This window comes from Astatotilapia calliptera, chromosome 2, assembly GCF_900246225.1.
Source record: "Astatotilapia calliptera chromosome 2, fAstCal1.2, whole genome shotgun sequence".
NCBI classification, from domain to species: domain Eukaryota; kingdom Metazoa; phylum Chordata; class Actinopteri; order Cichliformes; family Cichlidae; genus Astatotilapia; species Astatotilapia calliptera.
In genome coordinates, this window is record NC_039303.1 from 32527398 (window position 1) to 32552814 (window position 25417).

The 25417-nt window shown below is 41.8% G+C and overlaps 2 protein-coding genes and 1 pseudogene across 2 annotated transcripts in view; 2 read left to right on the forward strand and 1 right to left on the reverse strand.

The window, feature by feature from the left end:
* Positions 1–201, reverse strand: part of ints5 (integrator complex subunit 5) — a 3954-nt gene extending 3753 nt beyond the window's left edge. The window contains 1 exon segment of the mRNA XM_026178628.1: positions 128–201. Coding sequence (XP_026034413.1) covers positions 128–201 — 74 coding nt within the window.
* Positions 202–336: 135 nt separating this feature from the next.
* LOC113007055 (ankyrin-1-like) lies at positions 337–17616 on the forward strand (annotated as a pseudogene).
* A 1032-nt stretch (positions 17617–18648) lies between these two features.
* Positions 18649–24763, forward strand: LOC113007059 (ankyrin-2-like). The gene is made up of 5 exons (XM_026143411.1): positions 18649–19303; positions 20634–20717; positions 21006–21158; positions 22371–22469; positions 24706–24763. Exons 1-4 carry the CDS (start codon positions 19085–19087, stop codon positions 22440–22442), a joined length of 528 nt encoding a protein of 175 aa, XP_025999196.1. The 5' UTR covers positions 18649–19084; the 3' UTR covers positions 22443–22469; positions 24706–24763.
* The last annotated feature ends 654 nt before the right edge of the window (positions 24764–25417 follow it).

Sequence of the window (25417 nt, forward strand, 5' to 3'; positions counted from 1 at the left end):
GTCTGTGTTTTTTCACATCTGGCTTAGTTTAGCTTTTGTTGACTACCGTGAACGTGGTCTTTAGAAATCTCACAGAAATTCTAGTGTTTACAGCGACTTTTACACTTTTGTGTATTTTTTCTCTCACAGCTTGGTTACACTCCTCTGCATCAGGCAGCCCAACAGGGACACACGGATATTGTGACACTGTTGCTGAAGCATGGCGCCCAGCCCAATGAGACCACTACAGTGAGTGCGATTATCTCTTCATCATCCTCATTCGTAAAGTTTGGTGTTCATCGATGTCCCACTCTCTCTCTTTTAGCATGGCACGTCAGCTCTGGCTATCGCGAAGAGGTTAGGCTACATCTCGGTGATTGACGTCCTAAAACTTGTCACTGAGGAGACAGTTTCCATGGTGAGATGTTCAGAAAAGGGGTGGTGATAATCACATGGGAACATATTGTATGAAAAGTTGAACCTTCCCTTTTGCTGTTGTCGGTAACTGTTTTCTTTTCTCCATGCCCAAAAGACGACCACAGAGAAACATCGCATGAGTTTCCCAGAGACAGTGGATGAAATACTGGATGTGTCTGAGGATGAAGGTATTATCATTATTATCACTGAAATAAAACAGCAGGAACACTGTAACTGTTTGATGATGTAAACATTTTTCCCCTCACGACTCATTTTTTTGCCTTTTGCTCTTTTTTTTTTTTTTAGGAATTGCACAGCTAACATTAGGTATGAATGTCTGTTTCTTACGTGTGTGGCTCCATTTCAGACTCACGCCATCTTTGTGCCACTGCTTTTCTCTCTCTCCTTCGTTCCCCTCTGTGGTGGTGGCTCTGGTTTCTCACTGGCATGCACCCATAGCACCCATGTCTGTAACCTCGATATGTCCCAGTGCTAACACGCTCATTCTCTGACTCTCCAGGTGCCTTTGACATAAGCCCTTCATTGTTAATAATATTAAATCAAATATAAATCTTTAGTTAGAAAAAACAAAAAGAAACCTTCTTTGTGAGTTTTAATAACTTAGATTTTAGTGTCATATATACATATTTTTAATATTCATTTGAAACATGTGTGACTGTAACCGTATCGCCATGTGAATCTGCCTCTATGTATTGCATCGTTTATTACTGTCTTGTGTTTCTGTCATGTGACCTGTGTTTGCTGGCTGATTGGTTGTTGGGTTGGGGGCTTAGAGATTCTTAGAAATGCTCAAAGGTCTATTAGCATTAATAATATGTCACATGACCAGGTTCTAATAGGAGTTGCTTATGATTATCACACCACTGTTGCCCTCATGGTTAGAGTCACTTTCAGCTAATGGTTTGCTTTGCCAGCTTGTTGTATGTGTAATATACGGTATATAAGGCAAAAACAGAGTTTGATTTTCAAGCTTGTTACAATTGCTCAGTATTTGGTATTACCACCTTTATTCTTTGACACAGCCTGAACTCTCATAGGCAGCTCCCTTGTCATATCTCTAACTAGGACATTCAAAACTCTTATTTGGATGTTGGCTGCCTTTTTTTCACTTCTGTGTTTTAGATCATTGTCATGCTGAAAATCAGGTGTTTTCAGAGAGTACTGCATGGTGGATCAAAACTTGATAGTACTTTTCTGTTGACTAACACTACTACCTGAAATGCAGCCCCAAACCATGACAGAGCCTCCACCGTGTTTTACGGATGGATCCAGACACTCAGGATCATATCTCCTGTCTTCCGTACATACATAGAGCCCAAAAATTTCATCACTCCATACGACGTGTTGTTCAGGTGAACAGTAGATGAATCACCTGAAGGGTCAGATGCTCTCAGGTCTTGTGTCAGCTCTTTGCTGGATCTTTTCATGTCACTTAAGGACTTGACTTTCAGCTACTCTTCACTCCTATAGGTAGTTTTTTAGGCTTGTCCTCCACTTCTTCCACCCCACATCAGTGGCTTAAAAAATAGAATCAAATAAAGTTCCTACTCCTAACTACTGTTCAAGACCACTTTAGAAACTTGGAAGCAGAATATAAGGAAATGAGAGATAGCTTGAGACTTTTGCAGAATACTGTTAGCTACGGAGCTATTAAACAAAAACATTTACGCGCATGATTAAGCAGAGGACGTAGAATTATGAGTAAAAAGAAAAGCAGGATAAAAAAAATGCTATGGTTGTGTCGTGTCACAGATGAACCGTTGGTCAGGTCACAGCTATTTTCTGCTGCCCCCGTGTGGCCCAAAAAAAATCACTTATGACAGGTTTAAGGTTTCTCAGGTTTAACGCCTGAAGTTTACAATACCGCTGACAATAATGTCATGGGATATCATGTCTTGATATTTTTAGGCCCCTGATAATTCAACCAACAGTTTGTCAGTGTGGCTCTAAATATAGAAAGTAGCTGAGTCGCCGTCTTAAAGACACATCTCACATCCGGATTGGTAAACTGATATTAGCAGACTGCTTCGCCTACTCAACACATGCATGGCACACAAGACAGAGGATACGCAGGACATGAGCTAACTTGTGAACCTGTGGGTAGCGCACTCATGGAGTCAAATGTGGTGTAATGATAACTACGACATCACTGTGGCTCTGGGACCTCATGCAGACACACAGGCTGCTGCAGTCACTAATTCACGCACACGGAGAAGATTTCCATTTGATGCTGATTAACACTTTAACATTATCGCCTGTTTTGGGGGGTAAGTAACTGAAGAGCACCTCAATTCACTTCTAGATATGTGCTTTGTTCTAAGGACAGCAGAGAGCAACTTGCACTGTTGGTGTTATACGTGGAGTGAAATTCTGTTGTTCTGCTTGTCTCTGTGTTTGTGTTCATCTCTTTTAGAGCAAATCGCCTCCAGCATCACTCTCTGAAGCAGCGGCTGTCTAAAATGTTAGAAATTAAATTATGCTGCTCCGTGCTCTGATGCACCCTCTGCTCATCAGTAACAGTGTTGTCTCTAGCTGGATTTTATGAACTTTTCCAAAGTCAAGAGCACATTTTTATCTTTTTATTCAGATGTAGTAAAGATCAGTTAATCTGAATCAGCTGCCCAACAGTGTCCTGCTGTATTGTTGATGTCCTCAGATCGGCTCTCTGTGAGCAGTGACTCCACCCATATTTCCCATATTATAGTATTAAGATGTTTATTATTATTTGTCCTCACCAGCAATTTGATCAGCTATAGGAGCAGAAGTGTTCTGTTTAGAGCAGGATGTGAGACTCATTTTACATTGGAGGCCACATGGCAGCCCGCTCTGATCTTTCGTGGGTCAGAGGAGTGAAGAAGTTTAACCCACACCCTGAGATATTTTTAATATAAGAATACATCTTCAGTTTTTCCACATGATAACGAAATGCTGTTTGGGGCTTAAATTGTAAGGGAAGCTCATTAGCTCATTGCCGCAGTCTCTCTTATAATATAAAAAGTTTTTGTTAATTGACAGAATGTCAATTTTATTTTTAATTCCTACATTGAACCCACTGTAAAAATCACAATTCTTTATAGTAGGTAGTAAAAACAACTGAAACTTTCTTCCATTTAATTCAGGCCACTTCACTGTTTATTCCAGTAATACGTTTTTTCTCCTTTCATCCTACGTCACATCTTTTGTCCAACAATTAGCCATAACACAACCCCATCAAGGGAATTATGTTGCTCATTTCCCCCTCTTTGCCTTGTCCCCATTCTTGTGACACCTTAAATTAACACCTTAAAACCCAGATGCTGGAATCTTGTATCAGGCCCCTGAGCTTGAATATTAAAGGTAAGAACAATCCAGCTAGGACTGTCAAAGGTATTCTCTCATCTGAAACACTTAAATGCTGACATCTCGTTCCCATTAGAGATCCCATTAGTCTCCCGGGTGTCGATGAGTGGTGATGTCTTTCACTCAGCTTTAATTCCAAAGCCAGAGGGGTGGCAATTTTGTTTAATAGAAGTCGAATTTACTGCCTTACTGGTTTTTATTTGATAATAACAGCAGATTGTTGATTACTGCAGGCATTTTATAGCCTAACCCTTTATTATAAGTGAATATATGCTTGTAGTTTTTAACAAACCCGTTTTAACAGTTTGTTGTCCATTTATTACGTCCATAGATGTTTTTTTGGTTTCTGCATATCGTATTATTCTTGTACTGGTCAATTATTTATCTATTTGATAACAGTACTTTTACCCACATAGTGACCTCTCCTGAATATCACTTAAGTGCTCTCCCCAAACTGGTACAAAAAGGTTTTACTGATGGTCTCAATTCTTAACAGGCTGCTGTTGTCAGGCGATGCATTCAATCTCTTTGTCATGTCCTAAATCCAGGACTTGTACTTAACAATAAAAGATTATTTCTCCTCTCCGTTATTGTTGGGAGTAGCTTAAAGGATTCTGACATGGAAAACAACTTCCTTCAACTTAGAGTTAGTTCTTGTCTTTCCCTCCCTGATAACAAGGCATGGGAAGATCATCTCATACAATCAGTTCATGACTCTCAGTGATGATTTCAAAATTAGAGTTCACTTAACAAAACCTTTTTTTGCTTTTTAGTCAAAAACATATAAAAATGAATCAGGTCAGAATAATGGATGCCTTTTTTCCTATTCCGGAACAAATTTCCAAAAGCTTGATCCATTTCTCTGTTGCTACAGTTAGCAGTGTTTCTCCAAGTTAGAAAAGAGAAGATTCTCAGTGAAAGGCAACTTTTTTGGGTCCTTTAAAAAATTCCCACTCAAACCATGTTCTCACATCCCTTTGTGTTTAGTTTTTCCACCAGTGTGTCATATATTTCATCTTTTTCACAATTTCCCTTAAATTCCAGTTTTGTGTGGAGAAAATGTTTCATCTACTCCTTTCTATTCAAAAAGTGGGAACAACTGTGCAGCTTTAATTCTACTATTGTATCCTGGATAAAAATATGTTTGTGTTTGTGCTGCTGACTCGCTATAATAAGGCCAGATCATTTTCACCGATGTTTCATTTCACCAGTCTAACCACCACATAGCAGAGCCATCAGCTGGGATATCATGTTGTCTAACACTTCTCACAGCTGGTTAACAACCCTGTTCTCTTCTTTCTCTCTTTCTCTGATGCTGTTTCACCAACCTGACCACGGTCTGTTCGCTCTCTTTGGCATGTTGTTCTCTGAAGGAGAGGAGCTCTTGGGGACAGAAGGGGCCAGGTACATGAAGATGGATGACATGAAAGACCATGATGACGATTTCCTCTCCCCCAAGAAATCACTGGAGTACGAGAGAGGGCTGGGCACAGCGTAAGGGGGCTGGTCGGGGAAGCAGGGGAGAGAGCCAAGCTAGTAACCTTAAGCTAATAGGTGGATGGATCGTAGGGGTTGCACCATAGACACACACACATTAAACACCAGGATGAACACTTGGGAGGAGATGCAAAGAAATGTCTTAAATCTGACTTTTTTTTTTTTCCTTTTTTCCTACAACAGAAATTATTCGCCAGCCATTCCACGGATCCCTCGTGTCTCTCCAGAGCCTGTTATCCTGAGAGAACATGAGATAGATCAGGTACTACAGAGCAGTATCACTGAGATACAGAAAACCTAAAATAGTAAATGCTTTTATTGCACTTTCATAAAATCATCAGATGACAAAATCGGAGCAGCAGAGAAAGCCAGACTCTTTAGTATTAGTCTACCTCTTTCTGCTCCTGCATAAAAAAGGGGAAAAAAACAGGGGGGAAAAGGTTTTATAGCTATTTTATGTGTTATACTGTTATTTACTCTTGAAAATGGCCCCATTCAAAGCCAACATAATTATTAAAATCAAGTATGAATCAACCTATAGTTGCATTGTACAGCTATATGAAAAAGCAAGTTTAAGGGTATACAACAAGAAAACCCTTACATATATTTTCCATAGGAATTAAGAGCATAAGTAGCAGCCAGGTGCTTTCAATTAAATGCACTTGATTAATTGATCATCAGTAAGTGTGAGCACCTCTATAAAAACATAGGTTTTGGCAGTTTTCTGGTCTAGCATTCAGGAGTAAAGTCATTAAACATAAATCTGGGAAGGGTTATGAGGCTATTTCCAAACAATTTGGAGTTGGTCATTCTGTGGAAAACATTCAACACACTCATCAGTCTTCCCAGGAATAGACTTCCCAGCAAATTCAACTCAAGGTCAAACTATCCACCTGTCATGCGGGCGGTGGAGCGGCGATGATTTGGGCTTGCTTTGTGGCCACCGGCCTTGGGCAACTTACAGTCATTGAAATCATCATCGATTCATGTGGTATACCAACGTATTCTACAGTTAAATGTGAGGCCATCTGACCAACAGCTGAAGCTTGGCCCAAACTGGGTCATGCAACAAAACAATGATCCCAAGCACAGCAGCAAATCTACAACAGAAAAGAACAAAGTGCTGCAATGGCAGAGTCAAAGTTTCCTCTTTAAAAATTATTCCCACGCATAATTTTAAGAAGGCAGTGAATATTATTTAGTATAAGAAATGTAAGTGACTTTCAGAGTTATTATAAGACATATTTCATATACACGAAAAAATATGTTGTTTTAAAATGTGTAAACACACAGTTTTGATTTCTGGTTCATTTGTTTCAGCATTTCTGTAACATGACATAAAACCCTCCTTTTAGTCATTGCCAAAATGTCTTCTCAACATTCCCTGTAAAACTAGAATTTTAGTGACTATAAACACAGGTTTTCAGTACCCATCATATAGCTTCTCATTCCTTTTTTTTTTTAATAAGTAATAAAAGTTTTTAGTTATTTAAATCATTTATTTGTTTATGTCTGTTGTAGCAACACACTCCACTTCCACTGCCCAAAGAATACGACGAGGACTCACTGATTCCCAGCAGCCCTGCGACTGAGACGTCAGACAATGTCAGCCCAGTCGCCAGTCCCATACACACGGGGTCAGCACTGCAAGCATAAGAATCACTTCATCTCTGCTTACAATCTGATCGGAAAACTAACCGTCACAATCGCTGTCCGATAACAGGTTCCTGGGTCAGTTTTATGGTGGATGCGCGTGGCGGTTCAATGCGAGGCAGCAGGCATAATGGTCTGCGTGTCATCATACCTCCGCGGACGTGTGCTGCACCCACCCGCATTACCTGCCGCCTGGTGAAGCCGCAGAAGCTGACCAGCCCCCCTCCACTGGTGGAGGGAGAGGGGCTGGCCAGCAGAATCATTTCCCTGGGTCCTGCAGGGATGCAGTTTCTGGGGTGAGGAAGCTTCTTTTTTTTCTTTTTTTTAAAGTGTTTTATGTATTGTTAGAAAAGGGTTTCTCTACTCATGTGTAATTCTGTATGTGTGGCAGACCGGTGATTGTGGAGATCCCCCACTTTGCTGCTCTCAGTCGTGGTGACCGGGAGCTCGTAGTGCTGAGGAGTGAGAATGGCTCGGTCTGGAAAGAACACCGCAACCGTTACGGGGACGAGGTGCTAGAAACAATCCTCAACGGGATGGATGAGGGTAAGAGTTTAAAGGCTGATCTCAGGCTGACACTCAGTTAAGCCGCGGCCTAGTGTCATTGTTAAACAAACGCAACCACTTCTTCTCCCTTCAGATTTAGAAAGCCAAGAAGAACTTGGGAAGAAGCGAATCCGCCGCATCATCTCTACCGACTTCCCCCTTTATTTTGCCGTTGTGTCACGAGTGCAACAAGAAAGTGACCTGATTGGCCCGGAAGGAGGCTCCCTGACAAGTAAACTAGTGCCGATGGTCCAGGCCACGTTTCCCGAGACAGCAGTCACCAAACGAGTCCGTCTGGGGCTGCAGGTGAGATGGAACGAAGTGGAGAAGGAAGGAGAGGAGAAACAGAATCGTTAATGCCTGTGTTGCATGTTGGATTTACTTTGATTGTGTAATGATGTATTCTTATGAGCATTTGTGCCAAGTTTCTTTGATTTACTTTACTGTTTTTGTCTGTTTGTCCATTTTTTCTTTTCTTTTTTTTTTGGGGAGGACCTTTTTGCCTTACATTTCACACATTGCATGCACTTGGCACCTTTGTATAACACTGGACTGATTTCAGTGACGTCTTTCTCGCTAATGTATTCTTGACCATATTCTCTGTACTTAGCATTTTACACACTAAATTAAGATATCTAAAAAATAAGCCCTTATAAGTTTATATCTATTTTTGAGCCTTTTGAGTCTTTTAGTGTCTTTGCTGTCTAAACAAAAAAAATATAAATAATTATTAGCTCAACTTTAGCACCACATTCTGTAAAGCAGTAATTTTTTTAAGAGGACATATAAGACATAGGACTGCATGTCCCCAACACATCAAGGAGTCACACATCATGGCACTGGGCTGTTAACTGTAAGACTAAAATACATTCAGTAATGTGATTTTACTTTTAAAAATACAGTTAAACTGTACATTAATTCTCTAAAAACAACAATCCAGTCATCAGACATAAAACTATATTGATTTCATTCGAGTTTCTGCCTTCCTAATTCTTCGCCGTATGCATCTATTTGTTTCTCAGACGTGCATATTTGGGATTTCAAGGTTTCGTTTGCATGTGATTTTTATTTTGGTTGCTTAAACAATACCGACTGTTTTGCCATTTGTTTTGCTGCATGTTCTTTTGTTCCAGTTCAAGATTCTGATTGCATTAATTCCTCATTCAAAATCTTCTTTCCATACATAGATCGGCAGCTTAAGCAGCTTGTGTGACTCCAAATCATGTTTCAGTAAATCAAAATGAAAAGTGGACCTTCTACTACTGTTTTGATGAAATTGTTTTTCTTTTAGGCACACGAGTGAATTCAATCTGAGCTCAATAGGTTTTGCAAACTAACAACGCTGATAGTGAATGTAACTGAATATTAGTGAAATATAATGTTCAGTATTTTCTTACATGGCTATATTTTAGGAACATATCTGTTTAACTAAAATGCTGTTGTAGTAATTGCATCATCAATGGCCTTGTGAAAAGCCACAGTGCCTTTTTACTTGATATCTCTCCTGTATTAATGATTGTAAAAGCTTCTTGTTAACATACTTTGTTACATTTTACAATAAAAAATATACTTGTAAAGTCATGCAACCAGTTTGTGTTACTATTTGGTTTTCAGATGTATTGTTTCTGTGTTGAAGTAGTTTGTTCACTGCGGCCTTATTTCTCTTTCTCTCTCTTTCTCATCATCTTTAATTTTCCCCACTTGGTTGTCCTTTCTGTTATCCACTTCTGTTGTCTCATCATCCACCTACAATCAACTCATTACACATGGCATCCTGATCTTTTTTTAAAATCTTTCTTCATATTTATTTATTTTCATTTAATCTCCCTTTCATCAAAACCGTGCCCCCTGTTGCGTGCTCCCTTTTGCCATCATCGACTCCCAACCTCAGGCTCAGCCAGTTCCAGATGAGCTGGTTGCAAAGCTTCTCGGTAACCAAGCAAACTTTAGCCCCGTAGTCACGGTGGAGCCTCGGAGGCGCAAGTTTCACCGACCAATCGGCCTACGTATTCCCCTGCCTCCATCTTGGAGGGAGAGCCCTCGAGACTCTGGGGAGGGTGATACTACCAGTCTGCGTCTTCTCTGCTCTGTCATAGGTACTCCATGCCACAGCTGTCACGTGGGTGTTTGTGTCAATGTCAGCAGTTTACTTCCAAAGCAAAGAAAGATTTGTGTATGCAGCTGATAGTCAGGCTTGGTTAAAATACTTGGTTTAAAATGCTGCCATCACTAGACTTACTCTTTATGACTGCTGATCACTCGGTGTGCTCTCTCTCATTCTCTGTGACTCCCAGGTGGTACAGCCCCAGCTCAATGGGAGGACATTACTGGCACTACTAAGCTTATCTATGCTAGTGAATGTGCCAGTTTCACAACCAATGTTTCTGCACGGTAAGTTCAGATAGCAGCATGTGCAGTGAAATTATATTTGTCATCATAACACAGAAAAAAGAAAGATTATTCAAATTCTTTGCCATCTACAACCACTGCAGTAAGCAGCTTGGCTGTGATTATAAAGAGACAAAGAACAGATGCATGTGACTGAACGTGATCGTTTTCTCCCAGATTCTGGCTCGCAGACTGTCCTCGGACAGCCGAGGCTGTGTCCTTTGCCAACCTGCTGTACAGGGAGCTGTCGGCCGTACCTTACATGGCCAAGTTTGTGGTGTTTGCAAAAATGAATGAGCTACGCGAGGGCCGTTTGCGCTGCTACTGCATGACTGATGACAAGATGGATAAAACTCTGGAGCAGCATGAGAACTTCACAGAGGTGGCTCGCAGCAGGGACATAGAGGTCAGTTCAGAGACCTTCTTACACAGGACAATCGAGTTCTTGGGCCATGTTGTGCTTATTGGATTACTTCTTTGTACATGTGTTAATGCCTCTGTGATTACAGGTTATGGAAGGAATGCCACTTCACCTGGAGTGTTCAGGGAATCTTGTTCCGGTGAGGAAGGCCACCCAACAGCCTCGCTGCTTTAGCTTCCAGGCCTTCAGAGATAATCGACTTCCTGTCTCTGTTAAGGTGTTGCCTTTTGACTTGTCTTCAGTTTTATTTTCTTTGTTACTCCATTAGGTCTTTCTCTACTCATGCATCTGTCATATTTTTTTTTAACCTTTAACCTCTGCGTCTAAGGTGAGGGACAGTAGTAAAGAGCCCACTGGATTTTTGTCTTTCCTTCGCAAATCCACCAAGTATGAAGACAGCCAGCATGTGCTCTGCAACCTCAACATCGCTATGCCTCCATGTATCAAGGTAAAGCTTTAAAAGACAACTTCAATGTATTTGTTCACATTTCTTCCGAGATTTCCGACTGCATTGATGTTTTCTTTCAGATTGTTGGGAGTGAAGACCGAAGGCGAACTCTCACCCCGCTGGCTTTAAGAGAAAGATACAGTGCTCTAAATGAGCCTGCAATGGGTACGAGTCTCTCACTCTCACTTCTTTATGTAACTAGATCTGTCTACCTTCTAGGGAATAATGTATAATACATGATGATGGCTTCATTATGTCTTATCATAGCACTTAATTTCCAGCCTGCCTAGAATCATTAAGCATCTCAGCTTTATATTTATGTTTTCTGCAGCATCAATGAGTGCTATGGAAAGGACAGAGCTGAAGATGGCTGTAATTGCAGAACAGTTGGGACTGAGCTGGGCTGGTGAGTGGATCTGTTTTATGTGCGGTAAACCATCCGTGTTTATCTTATGTCTGACAAGTTTGCTAGCATGCTGCTGATTAAACAAAGTTAACACATGGTGCCCAGCCAATGAAACTAATTATTTTCTCTGCCAAGAGCCGTGGCTATTTTACAGAGACTGTTCCTTCTCTTCTGTGTACGCCTCATCGGCGTGACTCATATGCCAAATTATATAAATATTTCTCCTGCTTTCTTGATCTTCCTTCTGTCACTTTCTAAACAGAGTTGGCACGTGAGCTTCAGCTGAGTGTGGATGACATTAACAAGATTCGTGTGGAGAATCCAAACTCACTGCTGGAGCAGAGCTCCGCACTGCTCAACCTGTGGGCCACTCTCGAGGGCAAGAGGGCAAAGAGTCAGTAAATCTAAATTTGCTGTAGACATTTGCCATTTCACTTCACTCAAAGCTACACTTTTATGATTTCTAGAAACCCACCCCTCTTCTTCTTTCTTCCATGCATGCCGGTGACTCCTTTTTTTCACTGCAGTGGAGAGTTTGTACACAGCTCTGAAGAGCATCGACCGCATGGACATCATCAACATGTTGGAGGGCCAGCCACCTCAGCCTGTGAGACAAGGATCCCGTGATGTCAACAGACGTCGACACAGCGAGAGAGACCATCTGTCCCCTGGTATGACCAATGGTAAGCGCCCTCCCCAGATCCCATGGCCTGGTCTCATTTCTGTCCCATTTCCTTGATCTCCAGCCACTTTTCCAATAAACATGCACCTCTTTCCCCAAACTCCCCAGAAGATGAAGTCAAGTTTGTTTCCCTCTAAATGACTCTGTTGTCCCAATGTCCTTCTTATTTAATCTCTGTGATGCTCTTGTGTTTTAAAGCTGCCTCAAACTTTTGCAGGATTTTACCTCAGCAACACACAGAGGGACTCAGGACACTCCTACTGTAAAAAGGGTAATATAGAAATGCAGTGAAGTACCTAGGAAACCTTAATTAAATGGTATACTTCAGGGGGTTAATGGTGTATTGGTTCAGTTATTCCATTCTCCTATCCTCAGAGTTTAGTCTTTTTCTTGCTTGTTTGGTAGTTAAGATGTTCTGAGCTTAATTCCAATTCTAATTCACAATAATTTTATGCATCATAAAAAAAATTCTATAAAATGTGTTGTCATTTAGCATGACATATTCTCTATAAAAACACCTTGTCATACATGATGAGTCCATGTAGATCACAAGTAAAGCCTCGCACATTTGGCCTTCTTACCAACTGTCAGACCTCAGTCTTTTCCTCATGGTTTCCTTCACACGTGCATACCCTACATCTTATTGATTCCATTTTCACATCTGGCCTGCTGTGAGCTCCCCGTCTTCCTGGACTGGCTCCTCCTCTCTGCCTCGAGTGCAGATGATGAGTTAGTCGGACAGGTGATAGGTCCTCTCCGTGAAAACTGGAGCAATAAAGAGAGATGTAACAATGCATACGGATGTGACCATGATGGCTAAAGCGTGAAAAGGGAGACGCTCAGATCACAGCTGCAGTGAATCTGATAACTTTGTATCTGTCTCTTCTGTCTGTCTGTCTGTCTTTTTGGCTATTTGCCTCCCAAAGGTCGTTCCTGCTTTGACTTGGCGGATTTCAAAAACTGGATATTGTTTACTTGACTTATTTTACAGTGGAAAAAAAATAATCAAGAGGTTTATGATTTACGATCTAGTTCAGTACTTACTAAAGTCACATCAATAGAGTGAGGCACCCAGCATGACTTTTCAGTGAATAAGAGTGAAACTAGCAAAAGTAAAAACAAGCAACAAAAAAAAAAGAAAAGAGTATTTAAAAATATTGTGGTGAAAAATAAAGAACAATGCGCACATAATTATTTTCAGTTTTTACTTTATTCACAGAAGTTAGATGAGAAGATAATGTCTCATTGCATGTTAGCTTAGCTTAGCATGAAGGGAGAAGAGACTGGAAGAAGCAGCTAGCAACCCTGGCTTTATTTTTAACCAGGTAACCTCAGTAAAACCACAGCGTAGACCTATAAACTTTGGACAAAGTTAAAAAAAAAAAAAAGACACTAATGAACTGCTTTCACATCTGGACAGAAGCTAACTATACCTCACTTTTTTCTCCACGTTTATGCTAAGCTGAGCTAACCAGCTGCTTTTTAACTGCAGAAATGTGTGGCATCAATCTTCTCATCTGACACTTTGGACAGAAAGGGAAGGAAATTCATGGATATTGAAACATGTCAGTGATTATTTAAAATCAGGTCCGCTATAGACTCCCCATCACCACAAAAACAAACGCGATTTCTATTTTTTAAAGTACTGTGTTTGCAGAAAATATTCCTTCAAACTTGAAATAAAAAGCAAGCAAAGGTTTATTCAAAAGCGACTCCAGGTTACTAAACAAAGCATACACTTGATCATACTAGAGTAACCCCTTTTCCTTTAGACCTCTGTCTGCCTGTGTCTGCATGGGACTTAGTTTGAGTCTTTAGAGGTAGCGTTGGTGCACCGAATGTGCTTTTGGGAGCCCTGATTCATTCCCTGTGACTCTGTCCCTCTCTTTGTTTTTCTCTGGTCATCTGCAGCCTAGCCGCCCCACTCTTCCTCCTTCTCACTTCCTCTCCGAACTCTGACCTCATGTTGACCTCTGACCCACATCTTAAGCTTTTATTTTTTGCGACAAATGCATTTTTCTTTTTTTTCTTTTTTTCCTGACTCTTGAAAACCCCACCTTTCTTAAGTGTCCACTCTGTGACAGATACCCCTCACACAGACTGTGTACTCAGCACCCACTGGGAGGGGGGAGGTGACCCTCACTCTCTCTCACTGTTTCTGTCTGTGTTCATCACCCTGTTTTATATTCCTCTTCCTCTCTTGCTGCTCTTCTCTGTTTCCCACTCCTTCCTTTCCCTCCTTTCCCATCCCTTTTTTTCCCTGCTCTCCTGCATGTCGGCATGTGAACAAGACTTCGCTCATTGCTCATCTCCCTCGTGTTTGCATGGAGGGCTCGCTCTGAGACTGGACTGTTGGAGATAAAGCTTCAAATGCTGCATCAGTGCCTAACGTTGCCTGACAAACAGACATGTGTCTTTGCATGGCATGTATACTGAGAATGACTACAGTCTGTCTCTGTTACTCCTCAATGATCTGTCTTAAAAGGGGATACAGAAAGGCCACAGACCTTTTTTTGTGAACTGTGTCTGCTGTTCATGTATGAATGCTGTGATCGTTTTGTGTGTCGCTAATTCTACGTAAACCGTGTCCATCTTATGTTGTGCAACTATCTATCTTTGATGTCTCTGTGAGTTTTGAGATGTTCAGTTTGAATTTGTTCTCCAACTGTTTCTAAATGTGCTCATTGATTACTGTGAAGTCTATATGTCTCTATGTGTGTATGTGTGCGTGTATCGGTGTGAGCATCTCTACGTGTTTTTTAAATGTTTTGTGGCTTCCACATACATATATGTGCCCGTTTACTGGGCAAAAATTGTATCGTTTATTTATAATAATATATATATATATATATATATATATATATATATATATATATATATATATATATATATATATATATATATATATATATATATATATATGTTTCTGTACATACATCTGTCAGACACATTTTCCATATTTCACACTTTTTATTATTTTAAATTTTCTCCCCAGATCTCTTTCTTTTCTCGTTATTTACAAATCTACTGCCACAAAGTGAGAGGGATGACAAACTCAGTTAGTTACAAATTCACATTCTTATTTCCTCCTTTTTGGTCTTACCACAAAGCACAAACACAAAATATCCTAAAAGAAAGATAGATAGATAGATAGATAGATAGATAGATAGATAGATAGATAGATAGATAGATAGATAGATAGATAGATAGATAGATAGATAGATAGATAGTCATGTTTATTTGGTTGATTTGGTTTTGAGTTCTTTGTCATTAGATCTTAATTCTAATAATCATATATTCAGGCATCAGGCAATCATATATGCATTTGAAGACTAAAAGTGAATATAATTGAAGCCTCTAAACTTTAAACCTCTTAAAGCAGATGCCCTGGTATCTTGTGGGACCTAAATAAACACCAAATGATTGTTTGAATCTTGTACAGTAGCACTGAAGTACTATAAATTTGATTGCAAGTGAAAATGAAACGCCTGCAGTGTATAGATGTTCTGTATCTGGTTTAGACTAAATCTTCATAAGTCAAAGAACTACATCACAAACTAGAAGTCAGAGTTTATCATCAACTGTACATAACTGAAAGCAGTTGGGATGTGAAAAAGAAAGTAGGACAAGGGTCTTTTCGATGGCTTGGTGTCTCAAATATCGCCTGCACTCTCAGCAGTACTCTACTGCTGGCCATGAATCAAGTTACAGCAGCCTGCACTCTGCAGCTTTCTTACCACTGTACAGTACATACGCATGGTCTCTCTCTCTCTCTCTCTCTCTCTCTCTCTCTCGCTCTCTCTGAGTCAAACATTAAGGAGAATCATTTCCTCTGCTTCCTGTAATCTATGTGCTGCATATGGATAGTATGTCCTTTAGTGCTCAGTCATACTGATACTCATGTTTTGCTTTACCTGCATTACCATTTTTTTCAATTTGTTCACATATTTATGTTGTAAAGGTTTATCACTCTTTACAAATTTAGTATAATCAGGTTAGAAAATATAAATGTTAATATTCGCAAAATAGCCTTAGGTGTAGTCTTCATCTAGATTTTCTTTCATTTTTAGCATGTTACATGAAGTTACTACTGCAATATTTTTTAATGCTTTCTGGGACATTGTACTCAGTTGTGCCAGGTCTGGTTTCATAAGAAAGAAAGAAAAAGAAAAAAAAAACATATTTTATCGAAGGTTGTTCAGAAGACGGCTGTAGGAGTGACCTGAGTCCGCAGCTCATTACTAACACAAAGTTTTACTAAATTATATATTTGCACTTGAAATTTGTTTGAGGCAGCAACATTGTGGCTTTCCTAGCAGAAGAAAATTGAAGTCTGTTGTAATTTGTTTGCATAAATTTGAATACTACTATGTTTTATCTTTACATAGTTGTGTTATATTGAATGCACTGTAAAAACAGTATGAGTCAGTGAGAGAGCAGCTGTGTGAAGAATGCGTGCGTGTATGCGAGAAAATGCGATTGCCTGCGAGCATGCCATCCAGCCTGACACCGGTATTAACCTGCCTGTTTCTGAGTGGGTTTGAGTGCATGCATATACAAGTGTGAGCGTATGTGAGTGCTGGTGTGGGTGTGAGACAGAGTGGGTGTGTGTTTGTGTGTCCCTGCTGGACAGGTGTCAATAATCCCTCTCCGTCTCCCTGCAGGTGGCAGCCAGCAGAGCAGCATCAGCCACTGCCGGCCTCGAACCCCAGTCTCAGCCTACTGGTTCAGCTGGCTGTGTCTGCTGCTGCTACCGCTGCTGCTCTGCTACTGTCAGCGCTGGCTGATTGAGCTTGACAGCCTCTCTTCTAAAAGCTGCCCTTGCTCTCATGACCTTAGCTCCTTGCACCTTTATTCTAGCTCTTATTGTCTTGGCCCTCCACTCCCTCCATCCCCACTCCTTTCCCATTTGTCCCTTCAGCCTCCTCTACTCCTCCCCTAAATGCCCAGCTACTGGCCAGGGGAACTTACCCCCCCTCCCAGGGTCCTGATGCTGTGGGGGGTGAGGTGGGGAGCGAGGCGGGGGGCCGGGTGTCAGTGTGCCTCTCTCTGTCTCGCTCCAGGTTATGGGCTGCCGCAGGAAGAGCTTCTCTCACCAGCTTCCATGCAGTACAGCCTGCCCTCCCCGCTGGGTGCTGAGCCTTACTGGCAGGAGGTCTCCAGCCTGGACTGTGCACCTATTGCCACCACAGAAGAAGACACCCTGATGGAGATGTCTGATGTACAGGTGTGGCCCTCAGGCAACAGCCCTTCCTTGGTGGCTGTGGAGGACTCCTCGCTGGAATGCAGCAATGCTGACGATTCGGAGGGTCTGCTGGGGCTGCCGTATGGAAGTCTAGGTCGGCCGGCCAGTCAGGCCAGCGCAGCCAGCGGAGGGGGTGGGGTGCTGAGTGGCTCCATTGAGCTGCCCGAAGACGATTCAGAGATGGGCGTTGACTCGCTCAGCACCACCACACCAGCTTCGCTCGGGGGTACCATCGCTGGGATCAATCTTAACGGGCTGAACAATGGTCAGGGGTCAGAGGCGAGTTCAGAGGCATCAGCCGTCACAAGCACGACTGGTGGTGATGGAACTGGAGGAGGAGGAGGAGGCGGGATGGGCTCAGAGGAAGGGCTTTCTCTTGTTGCAGGACAGCAAAGGGTGTATGCTCGGTTGAGTGAGTCAACTGGTCTGAGCAGTGCTGCAGATCGGAATGGAGACAGGTGAGTACGAGCTCTGTATGCCTCTCAGTTGGTGTGACGTCATATAACCTGGGGCTATAAAACACTATCAGTAAATATTTATGATGTACCACCTCCTAATGAATTCATTGATCTCTTTTCAGGTCAGGCAATGGGGGAAACGGTGGTGGTGGAGGATCTTTCCTTTCTTACCTGCAGGAGCAGACAGGCCCGGGATGGATCCCTGTCACTGACCCTACTCAGGCTTGGGTGGGCAATCAGTCTAAACCCAGGCAAACCATGGAAACCATGATGTCATCAGTGCGTAACGCTGTGGATGGAGACCCTTCCCGAATGTCCCAGGAGGCCTTGCTTCAGCCTGTGAGGGACATGGGGCACTCTGAGATCTTAAGGGGGCACTTCAGAGGTACCCAACCATTTGAGAAGGGTTTGGGCTTTCCACACAGGGTACCAGAGCTGAGGGCCTGGGATGATGTCCGCCTGAAGGGCCAGGTGAGCACGTTAAACCACCCGTGCAAATTTAAAGTGGTCACAGTGAGTAGGATTACTCCTTTTACCATGTCTGGCAAACATTTTAGTCTGAACCAAATTAATGAACAACCGTATTTATAGTTAAACTGCATTTAGCAAATTCTTGTGGTGTAAACAAAAAAGGCGAACTGCTCCAGCAGAGGTAAACCTGGGAGAAACAGTGTGATACAGCAAAATCATTACAGTGTTATACACACAAGCGGTTGCTTTCATACTTCCTCTGCTAGAAGTCACCATTTAAAACCTCACTAATCAGAATTATGTTATGTCGATCCTGGAATCATACAGCAAACGTAAACACACAGCCAAGAACACACACAGTGGTCTTAGGCCCAATTTGGGCACAAACAGCGTGTCCAGCCAAATATAGAAAGCGCTCTCACTCGTCAACCCGCGTTACACGATCCCAACCTCAGTCATTCCCACATGTTAACTTTCTGGCACAACACAGACACATCACACTGTATGGGACAATCTCAGCTGTGAGACTGTGAGAGAACAAAAATAGAGCCTTTCAGAGCCTTTGTGGGCTTCATGCCTCTTGTGGGTCATAATGATACCCAAAAAGCACATTTAGCGTAATTTGGAGGCGGTGGCAGCTGCATAATAGATTCTATGATTGTTTTAGGAGAAATTTGTTGTGTAGGCTGTAGTTAGAGCATGTGTGAGAAGTTTCTTAGTGTTCTTACCACAGCGCACAGAGCCGTTCTGATGGAGGTATTTAAAGCTCACAGATCACATGGTCAAAAAGTGAGGGAGGTGGGAATAGAAGCCTCCCAAGATTGCTTTTGGTTGGATCTGGTGTCTTTGACTGGATAGTTGTGACTCGACGCTAGGAAGGAGAAAGAGACGTGGGGAGAAAAGGGCCCACGGCCCCAGCAAACGGAGGGCAGAAATGAAATGAAAACACCAGTTTGGCTGAACCAGTGACAAAAGAGGGCTGCAGCTGTTACCTTCTCCCTTAGCTAAGAGAAGTGTGAGAAGCAGGAGTCACCACCAGCTACGGGACTGAGGCTGCAGTCGTGCGTTGCTCTGTGCCAACCGTGTTGATTTACTGGGGATCAAAGTGGGGCAATGTGGGCCCTAGTTACCGAACTCCTCTTTAGCTTCGTGCTGCTGGCGTTCCTGGTGATCAGCTGTCAGAATGTCCTCCACATAGCCAGTGGCTCGGTGCGGTCGGTGCTCACCTACATACACACTCAGCTGGACCACGAGCTTGGTGAAATCGAGGGAGTACCCGACGAAGAGGAGAACGTCACCACCAGAATCGTCCGCCGTAGAGTCATTCTTAAGGTACAACAAAACTGAGATCCACGAATTTGAAGAAAGGATCTTAGTGGCAGAAGAGAGAAAAAAGAAATGAAAGAGCAGGGGGGAATCACTGCTGCTGAACTCTTGGATGATGCAGTGTATTTAAGAAAAGTTGAAAGTGATACAGGATAGGTTTGTGGTGAGTTATTTGACTGGTTTTACTGAGAGGAGTGGGAAGGTGCAGCATTATGGACACAAGTAATCGTGGCATACAATGATGGGATTTCATCAATGTTTGTTTGTTTCTATGACAATATCAAATGACTGAGGATGCAACTAAATATATCTTCTGCTTTTATAGATATACTGTAAATAGATTGTCTTCAGCTCAACAAGTTTGGACTCCAGTTCTATAAAAAGTTCTCATTGGCTCTTTGCCATTTCCTTCTTATTGTATCTCAAACTCTATAAAACAGCACATTTTTTATTTATTCTGTTAAGTACACTGAAAATCACACTGAGATTTGGTGGATTATGATATAATTGAAATTATGTACAAAGCATATAATAGATAAATTTCCCTTAATATCCAGAAAGCTTTTAAAATGAGGGATAATAAATACAAATGAAAAGGATATTATGTTTCTGAAAAATCCAAGGCCGGAGCCAGTATGAAATTTCATTGTGTATCTGTTACACAGATTAAACCTAAAGTGCACAGCATACTGAAACTGCTTAAAAGTTGTATAGAAATAACATAATTATTCTGTATGATAACTGATGCTCTAGATACAAATAGTTCATATATAGCTGGATTTGACATGAATAGTTGGTTGTTTCTTCTTTTTTGGTGACTTTGTATTTAAATCTGAGGTTAAAGATGTAGTTGATTTACTTTTCCTTACACGTTGATTGTTTTATTATGGGTAGGTGTTACATAAGCTGTAGCTTTGGACTTGCACCCTTTAGGTTTGTCACTTCTTTTTTTAATTATTATTTAGTTTCATGTGTGATATAAATTGAGATAAAGATCAATTTTAGAGTTTCATACAGGCCTCCACATGCTCGACCTTCACTCGTTCTTAGGCCGAGCATCCGGCTTCAGGAATTTCTTTGAACTTATAAATAGCTCTAAAGACATGCTGCTATTATAGGGGGCTGTAACACTGTTGTGTAGTAATGAACCTCATCAATTGTAACTATAAGTGATAAGATCCCCACTGTTAGATTTACTTTCTCTCTCACAAGCAACCTCACCCGCTCCTCACCTATCTGCCATGCAAACAGCGCTGCAGCAACGGCTGTTTTAACTGCCTTTATTGCCACAGTTCAAAACGTTTATGGTTACAAAAAAGCTTTTCTCTGTCCTCAGGGTGATGAGGTTGAAGATCTTCCTGGGGAGCAAGTGAGCGAGGAACATTTCACGGATGAACATGGAAACATTGTCACAAAAAAGGTCAGCCATTTAAATTGCGTCCATGAACACGAATGTCTCCGTTTTCACTTTTTTATCGCGTTTTATCATCACAACACTTTCACGGATCTTTTTACGGAACGATTATTAAACTAATAATCATGACAAAGTTGTTCATCGCACATGACACTGCAAAATCCACGCTTTGTTTTCCCCCAGCATATTTCACCGATCCAGTCTTTTTCACTGCCTTTTCCACACTCTCTGCTCTCGCCCATCACTCTCTCCCACCCTTCTGTGTGCGATTGTGTGCGCGTGTGTCTGCGATAGATCGTGCGCAAGGTGGTGCGCAGAGGGAAGGGATCAGGTGAGGAGGGGTTTCAGGAGGTGAGCGTGGAAGGCTCGCTGCAGGACGCCAACGAGCTGGACGCCGATGCTGAGCAGTTCATGAGCTACGCCGTCTTGGGTCGGGACAGCAGCAAGGTGGGCTTCTGATCTGCAGACGAAGCTCTCTGTCTCGCCTGGAGCTTCCGTGATGACCTCGGGTGTGCGGCCAGCCTGCAAAGCCTAAATGCTCTGAATTAGATCAGATGATACATACCCTGTTTCATTTAAATCCATGTAGTATCTGGGGTCTGTGCTGCAGTAAGTTTTAACGTTTCATCTCACTGTGGATTCCCAGGCATCCCCCAACGGTCCTTGTGCAACTTAACCTGCATAAGCACAAGTTTGTTTGTGATCTTGGAAAATAAAGGTTAGGCATTTTCCACTATGTGTCAGGACTAAATTGCAACAGAAGACAGAGGGACGTGTATTTGATTAATTGCCTGATTGCTGACTTCCCATAACATTAATCTCCACCCATATACTTCGCTCTCATGCTCATTATCTGCATGTAAGAGAACAACTGGATCCACTCTGCTCAGGTGCTCTGATTTTTTAAGAGGCTCACAGTAGATCAGTTCATGAGCGTTTCACTGTTTTGGTCATCACTAAACCACAAATGCAGTTCATCTGGGGGGGGGGGGGTTCTTGCACATTAATGAGTGAATGAACTTATAGTGGTTCCTTGCAGTGTTTCTTTCTCCCTGTCAGTTATCTCACTGAGCAACTGAATAAGGTTCATAGTCCTTTAACTGTGAAAGTGTGCCTTAATCAGTCAAAAACCAAGTTGAGGTCAAATATTAATTGCATTGAGTAAGTTGAGGTTCAATACACCAGACGCAGAGATTAACAGGGTTGTTGTGATTGTGTGAAATTTCCTGAAACTGCTGTGTTATGTGGCCTAGCCCATCCATTTGAAGCTTAAGAACGCTTTTCAAAAAGTTCTTTGCAAATTTTATTTGACATTACTCTGAACCACCACCTGGCTTTCCATCTGCCACCCACCACTTCTGTCCTTGCTTGACTGTTTATACATTATTACTTCCTTTTTTTCCTCTTTTTATTTCCTCTTTTGTCCCTCACATTTCTGTTTCACTTCCTGTCTTGTGCTCCCTGTTTGTATGCCCTTGTTTTTTTCGTGTGACACTGTCTGCCTCCTCTGTGGGTTTGTTTCTCTCTCTCTCTCTCTCCTTTGTTTTACCCTCCCTTACTAATATTACCTCAACCTCTTGTTCTGCTCCTGTCATCCAACTTATTCTAAATCCTCGCACCTGTTCTGCGGTCAACCCCCTCCCCCACCCTCTGATGTAGCCCGATACTGTGGATGTGAAGAAAGGTGCTCAGATAGTGAAATGTGCCAGTCTGCGGAGAGTTAAGCAGTGAGGCAGACTGAGTGCTGCGTCCCCGCAGGTAGGGGACTGACCCACAGTGCTTCCTCTGACCTGTGAACAACACCATTTAATCCAGTCTGTCTGGATTAAATGCATCTGAATGTACATTTAATTCAATAATTACTAATGTTATGACATATGGTGTGACGCTGGCGCAGCTAAATGACACCTAAATCTTTAATAGTTCAAATATAAATGACACACATGAACGCATATAAAAAGGAAAAAGATACAGATGTAATTTTTGTGTGTGTGTGCATTAGGGGAAAAAAAGTGCTGTCAGGAAAACTCTAAATGCTTGAAAAATGATTTGGTAGCTCTTGCAAATGTCTGCTGTGTCTAATACAAACTGCAATCGATTTAGATTTGGAGTTTTAGTTAGTACAAATCCAGGTGATGTACACTCACCGGATACTTTGGTAGGTACACCTTGCTAATACTGGCTCGGGCCCCCTTTTGCCTTCTGAACTGCCTTAATTCTTTGGGGCACAGATTCAACAAGATCCTGGAAACATTTCTCAGAGATTTTGGTCCATATTGACATGACAGCATCTCACAGTTGCTGCAGATTTGTTAATTGCTCAGCCATGATGTGAATCTCCTGCTCCACTGAGCTTTGTTATTATCAGCCTTTAGAAGATGGATACCTTGTGATCATAAAGGGATGGAAATGGTCAGAAACAATACTGTGGTAGGATGTGGCATTTAATTAATGCATTTGATACTATGGGGCCCAATGCGTGCCAAGAAAATGTCCCCCATCATTACACCACCAGCAGCAACTGTGATCCATTGATACAAGGCAAGATGTATCTATGTTTTCATGGAGTTTACACCAAATTTTTACCCTGCCATTCAAATCCTGCTGCAGAAATCAAGAAATTTTTCCAAACTTCTATTGTTAGACTCTAGAGAGCCAATGCGAATCACTTTTCTGTTTTTAACTGACAGTAACTAAAAACTACAGCACCCAGAGGGGTCTTCTGCTGCTGTAGTCCACCCGCTTTGAGGTTTGACATGTTGTGTGTTCAGAGATGCTCTTCTGTGTATCTCGGTTGTAACGAGTGGTTATTTGAGACACTGTAGACAACTGATGAACTTGAAACAGTCTGGCCATTCTCCTCTGACCTCTGGCATCAACAAAACATTTTCACACAGAGAACCTAACATTTTTTCAAGCATACTTTGTAAACGTTGCACATGTTTGAATGGGAAGATCAGCAGTTGCTGAAGAACTCAGTCCAGCACATCTGGCATGAATAACCATGCTACGTTCAAAGTCACTTAAATCAACTTTCTTCCTCATTCTAATCCTCAGTTTGAAATTCATTAGGTTTTAGCAACCTTGCCTACATGAATTCCTTTAGATATTTGTGCTAACACTATCTAATAAAGTGGCCGGTGAGTGTATGCACTATCTAGAAACAGTTAGTGTTTGGAATTAATCGATATATTAATGACTGATGATCCAATAATGCTTTTTAATGTCATCTTTTTTCTATTTGTTTTTTACCTCTTGAGTTTAGCTTAAATAAACCATAGGAATGATCTCCTGACAAACACTTTGCCGTATTTACATCAGAGTATGAAGTAAAATGTATGAATAATTAAAAATTTCCTATCAAGTCTGTTCTTTCTATGATATATATATATAAAATTGTCCATAAGCAAAAATTGAACACAAATATTATTTCATACGTTTGATGGAAAGAGATTGTTAGTGTGGCAGTACATCAACCACACTGTATACTGCTTTAGTTACTTTTGTCAGACATGCTGTGAAACACCGTAAAAAGGCTGGTGCAATGTGCACTCAGCGAAGAGAGATCGTAAAATGACAGCGCCCAAGGTCAAAGCTGTAAGGCATCTTGTGTGGAGAAATGGAGCCACTATAATGTGTGTGCGTGCGTACGTGCGTGTGTGTGTCTTGCCCTCACTAACGTAAATGCCATGACATTCCTGAGCTTGTTGATATTTCCAGTGACTCGCTGCTGAATGTTAAACCACTGCTGGCCCCCATTTGCGTGTAAATCTTTGGCAGAACTAACGTGTCGTTGAGTCTTTGAACGTTACGAGGATTAGCTGAAGGGAACTGAAAAACGTTCAGTCACTATAAAGCAGTATAGTAGCATAACCAGGATTCAAAGGCACTCACATTAGCACTGGCTTGTTGCTGTTTGCATGCCACCTGTGTTGCACGGTAGCAGGACGATCGAGAGGCTTGTAAATCACTGCAGTTCTCTCTCTCTCCTCAGAGTTCTCCGCAGGATTCAACCCCTTCACCAAAACCATCCTACATGAACACATGACCAGCAGCAGCTGACGGGAGGAAGACCACACATCAGAAGGCAAACGGATGGAAATGAAGAGAAACCAACTCAAAGACAACCACGGTGGCTATGGCAACTATCAGCACGCACCAGAAGAAAAAGGATACAGATTTTCTTGTAGTTTTTATTACTTTTTTTTTTTTTTAAGAAATGGTGGGAAAAAAATATCTACTACTAGGCTAGAAGCATGATTTCGTATAAAACAAAAACCAGACAGACAAAAAAAATCAAAAACAACAAAAAAAAAAGAAACTAGCAACCAAAACGTGCTTCCTGTTATCTGTATCAGCATGAGTGACTGCTGCCGCATGGCCTGTGTTTAACTACAAATACCGAGGGAATGCAGGGGCGGGTTAAAAGGGTGGGGCGGGATGGGGAGGAGACACCGCTTAATGGGACGGGCATGCAATGTAGGCTACCACCGGCCCATTTTCTAACCCAGTGGTGAAGAGTTTAACTTAAGAAAAAGAGACACTAAAATACTGAGAATTACGTCATCTCTAGGCAACTGTTACCCCCTCCTCCTCCATGCTGCACTCAATCAGCACCACAAACTAGTTTCACACCTGGCCGAGTGGTCTCTAAGTCCAGTAAAGCTACAATTATCGCCCCAGGATATCAGTGTTGTGTACATAAT

What these genes read in the sequence shown, in the direction of transcription:
- LOC113007059 (XM_026143411.1), top strand. Translation starts at nt 19,085, where the DNA reads ATGTGGGCCCTAGTTACCGAACTCCTCTTTAGCTTCGTGCTGCTGGCG. An exon ending in GCCGTAGAGTCATTCTTAAG is followed by an intron (nt 19,304 to 20,633) that starts GTACAACAAAAC and finishes CTCTGTCCTCAG; the next exon opens with GGTGATGAGGTTGAAGATCT. An exon ending in GAAACATTGTCACAAAAAAG is followed by an intron (nt 20,718 to 21,005) that starts GTCAGCCATTTA and finishes TGTCTGCGATAG; the next exon opens with ATCGTGCGCAAGGTGGTGCG.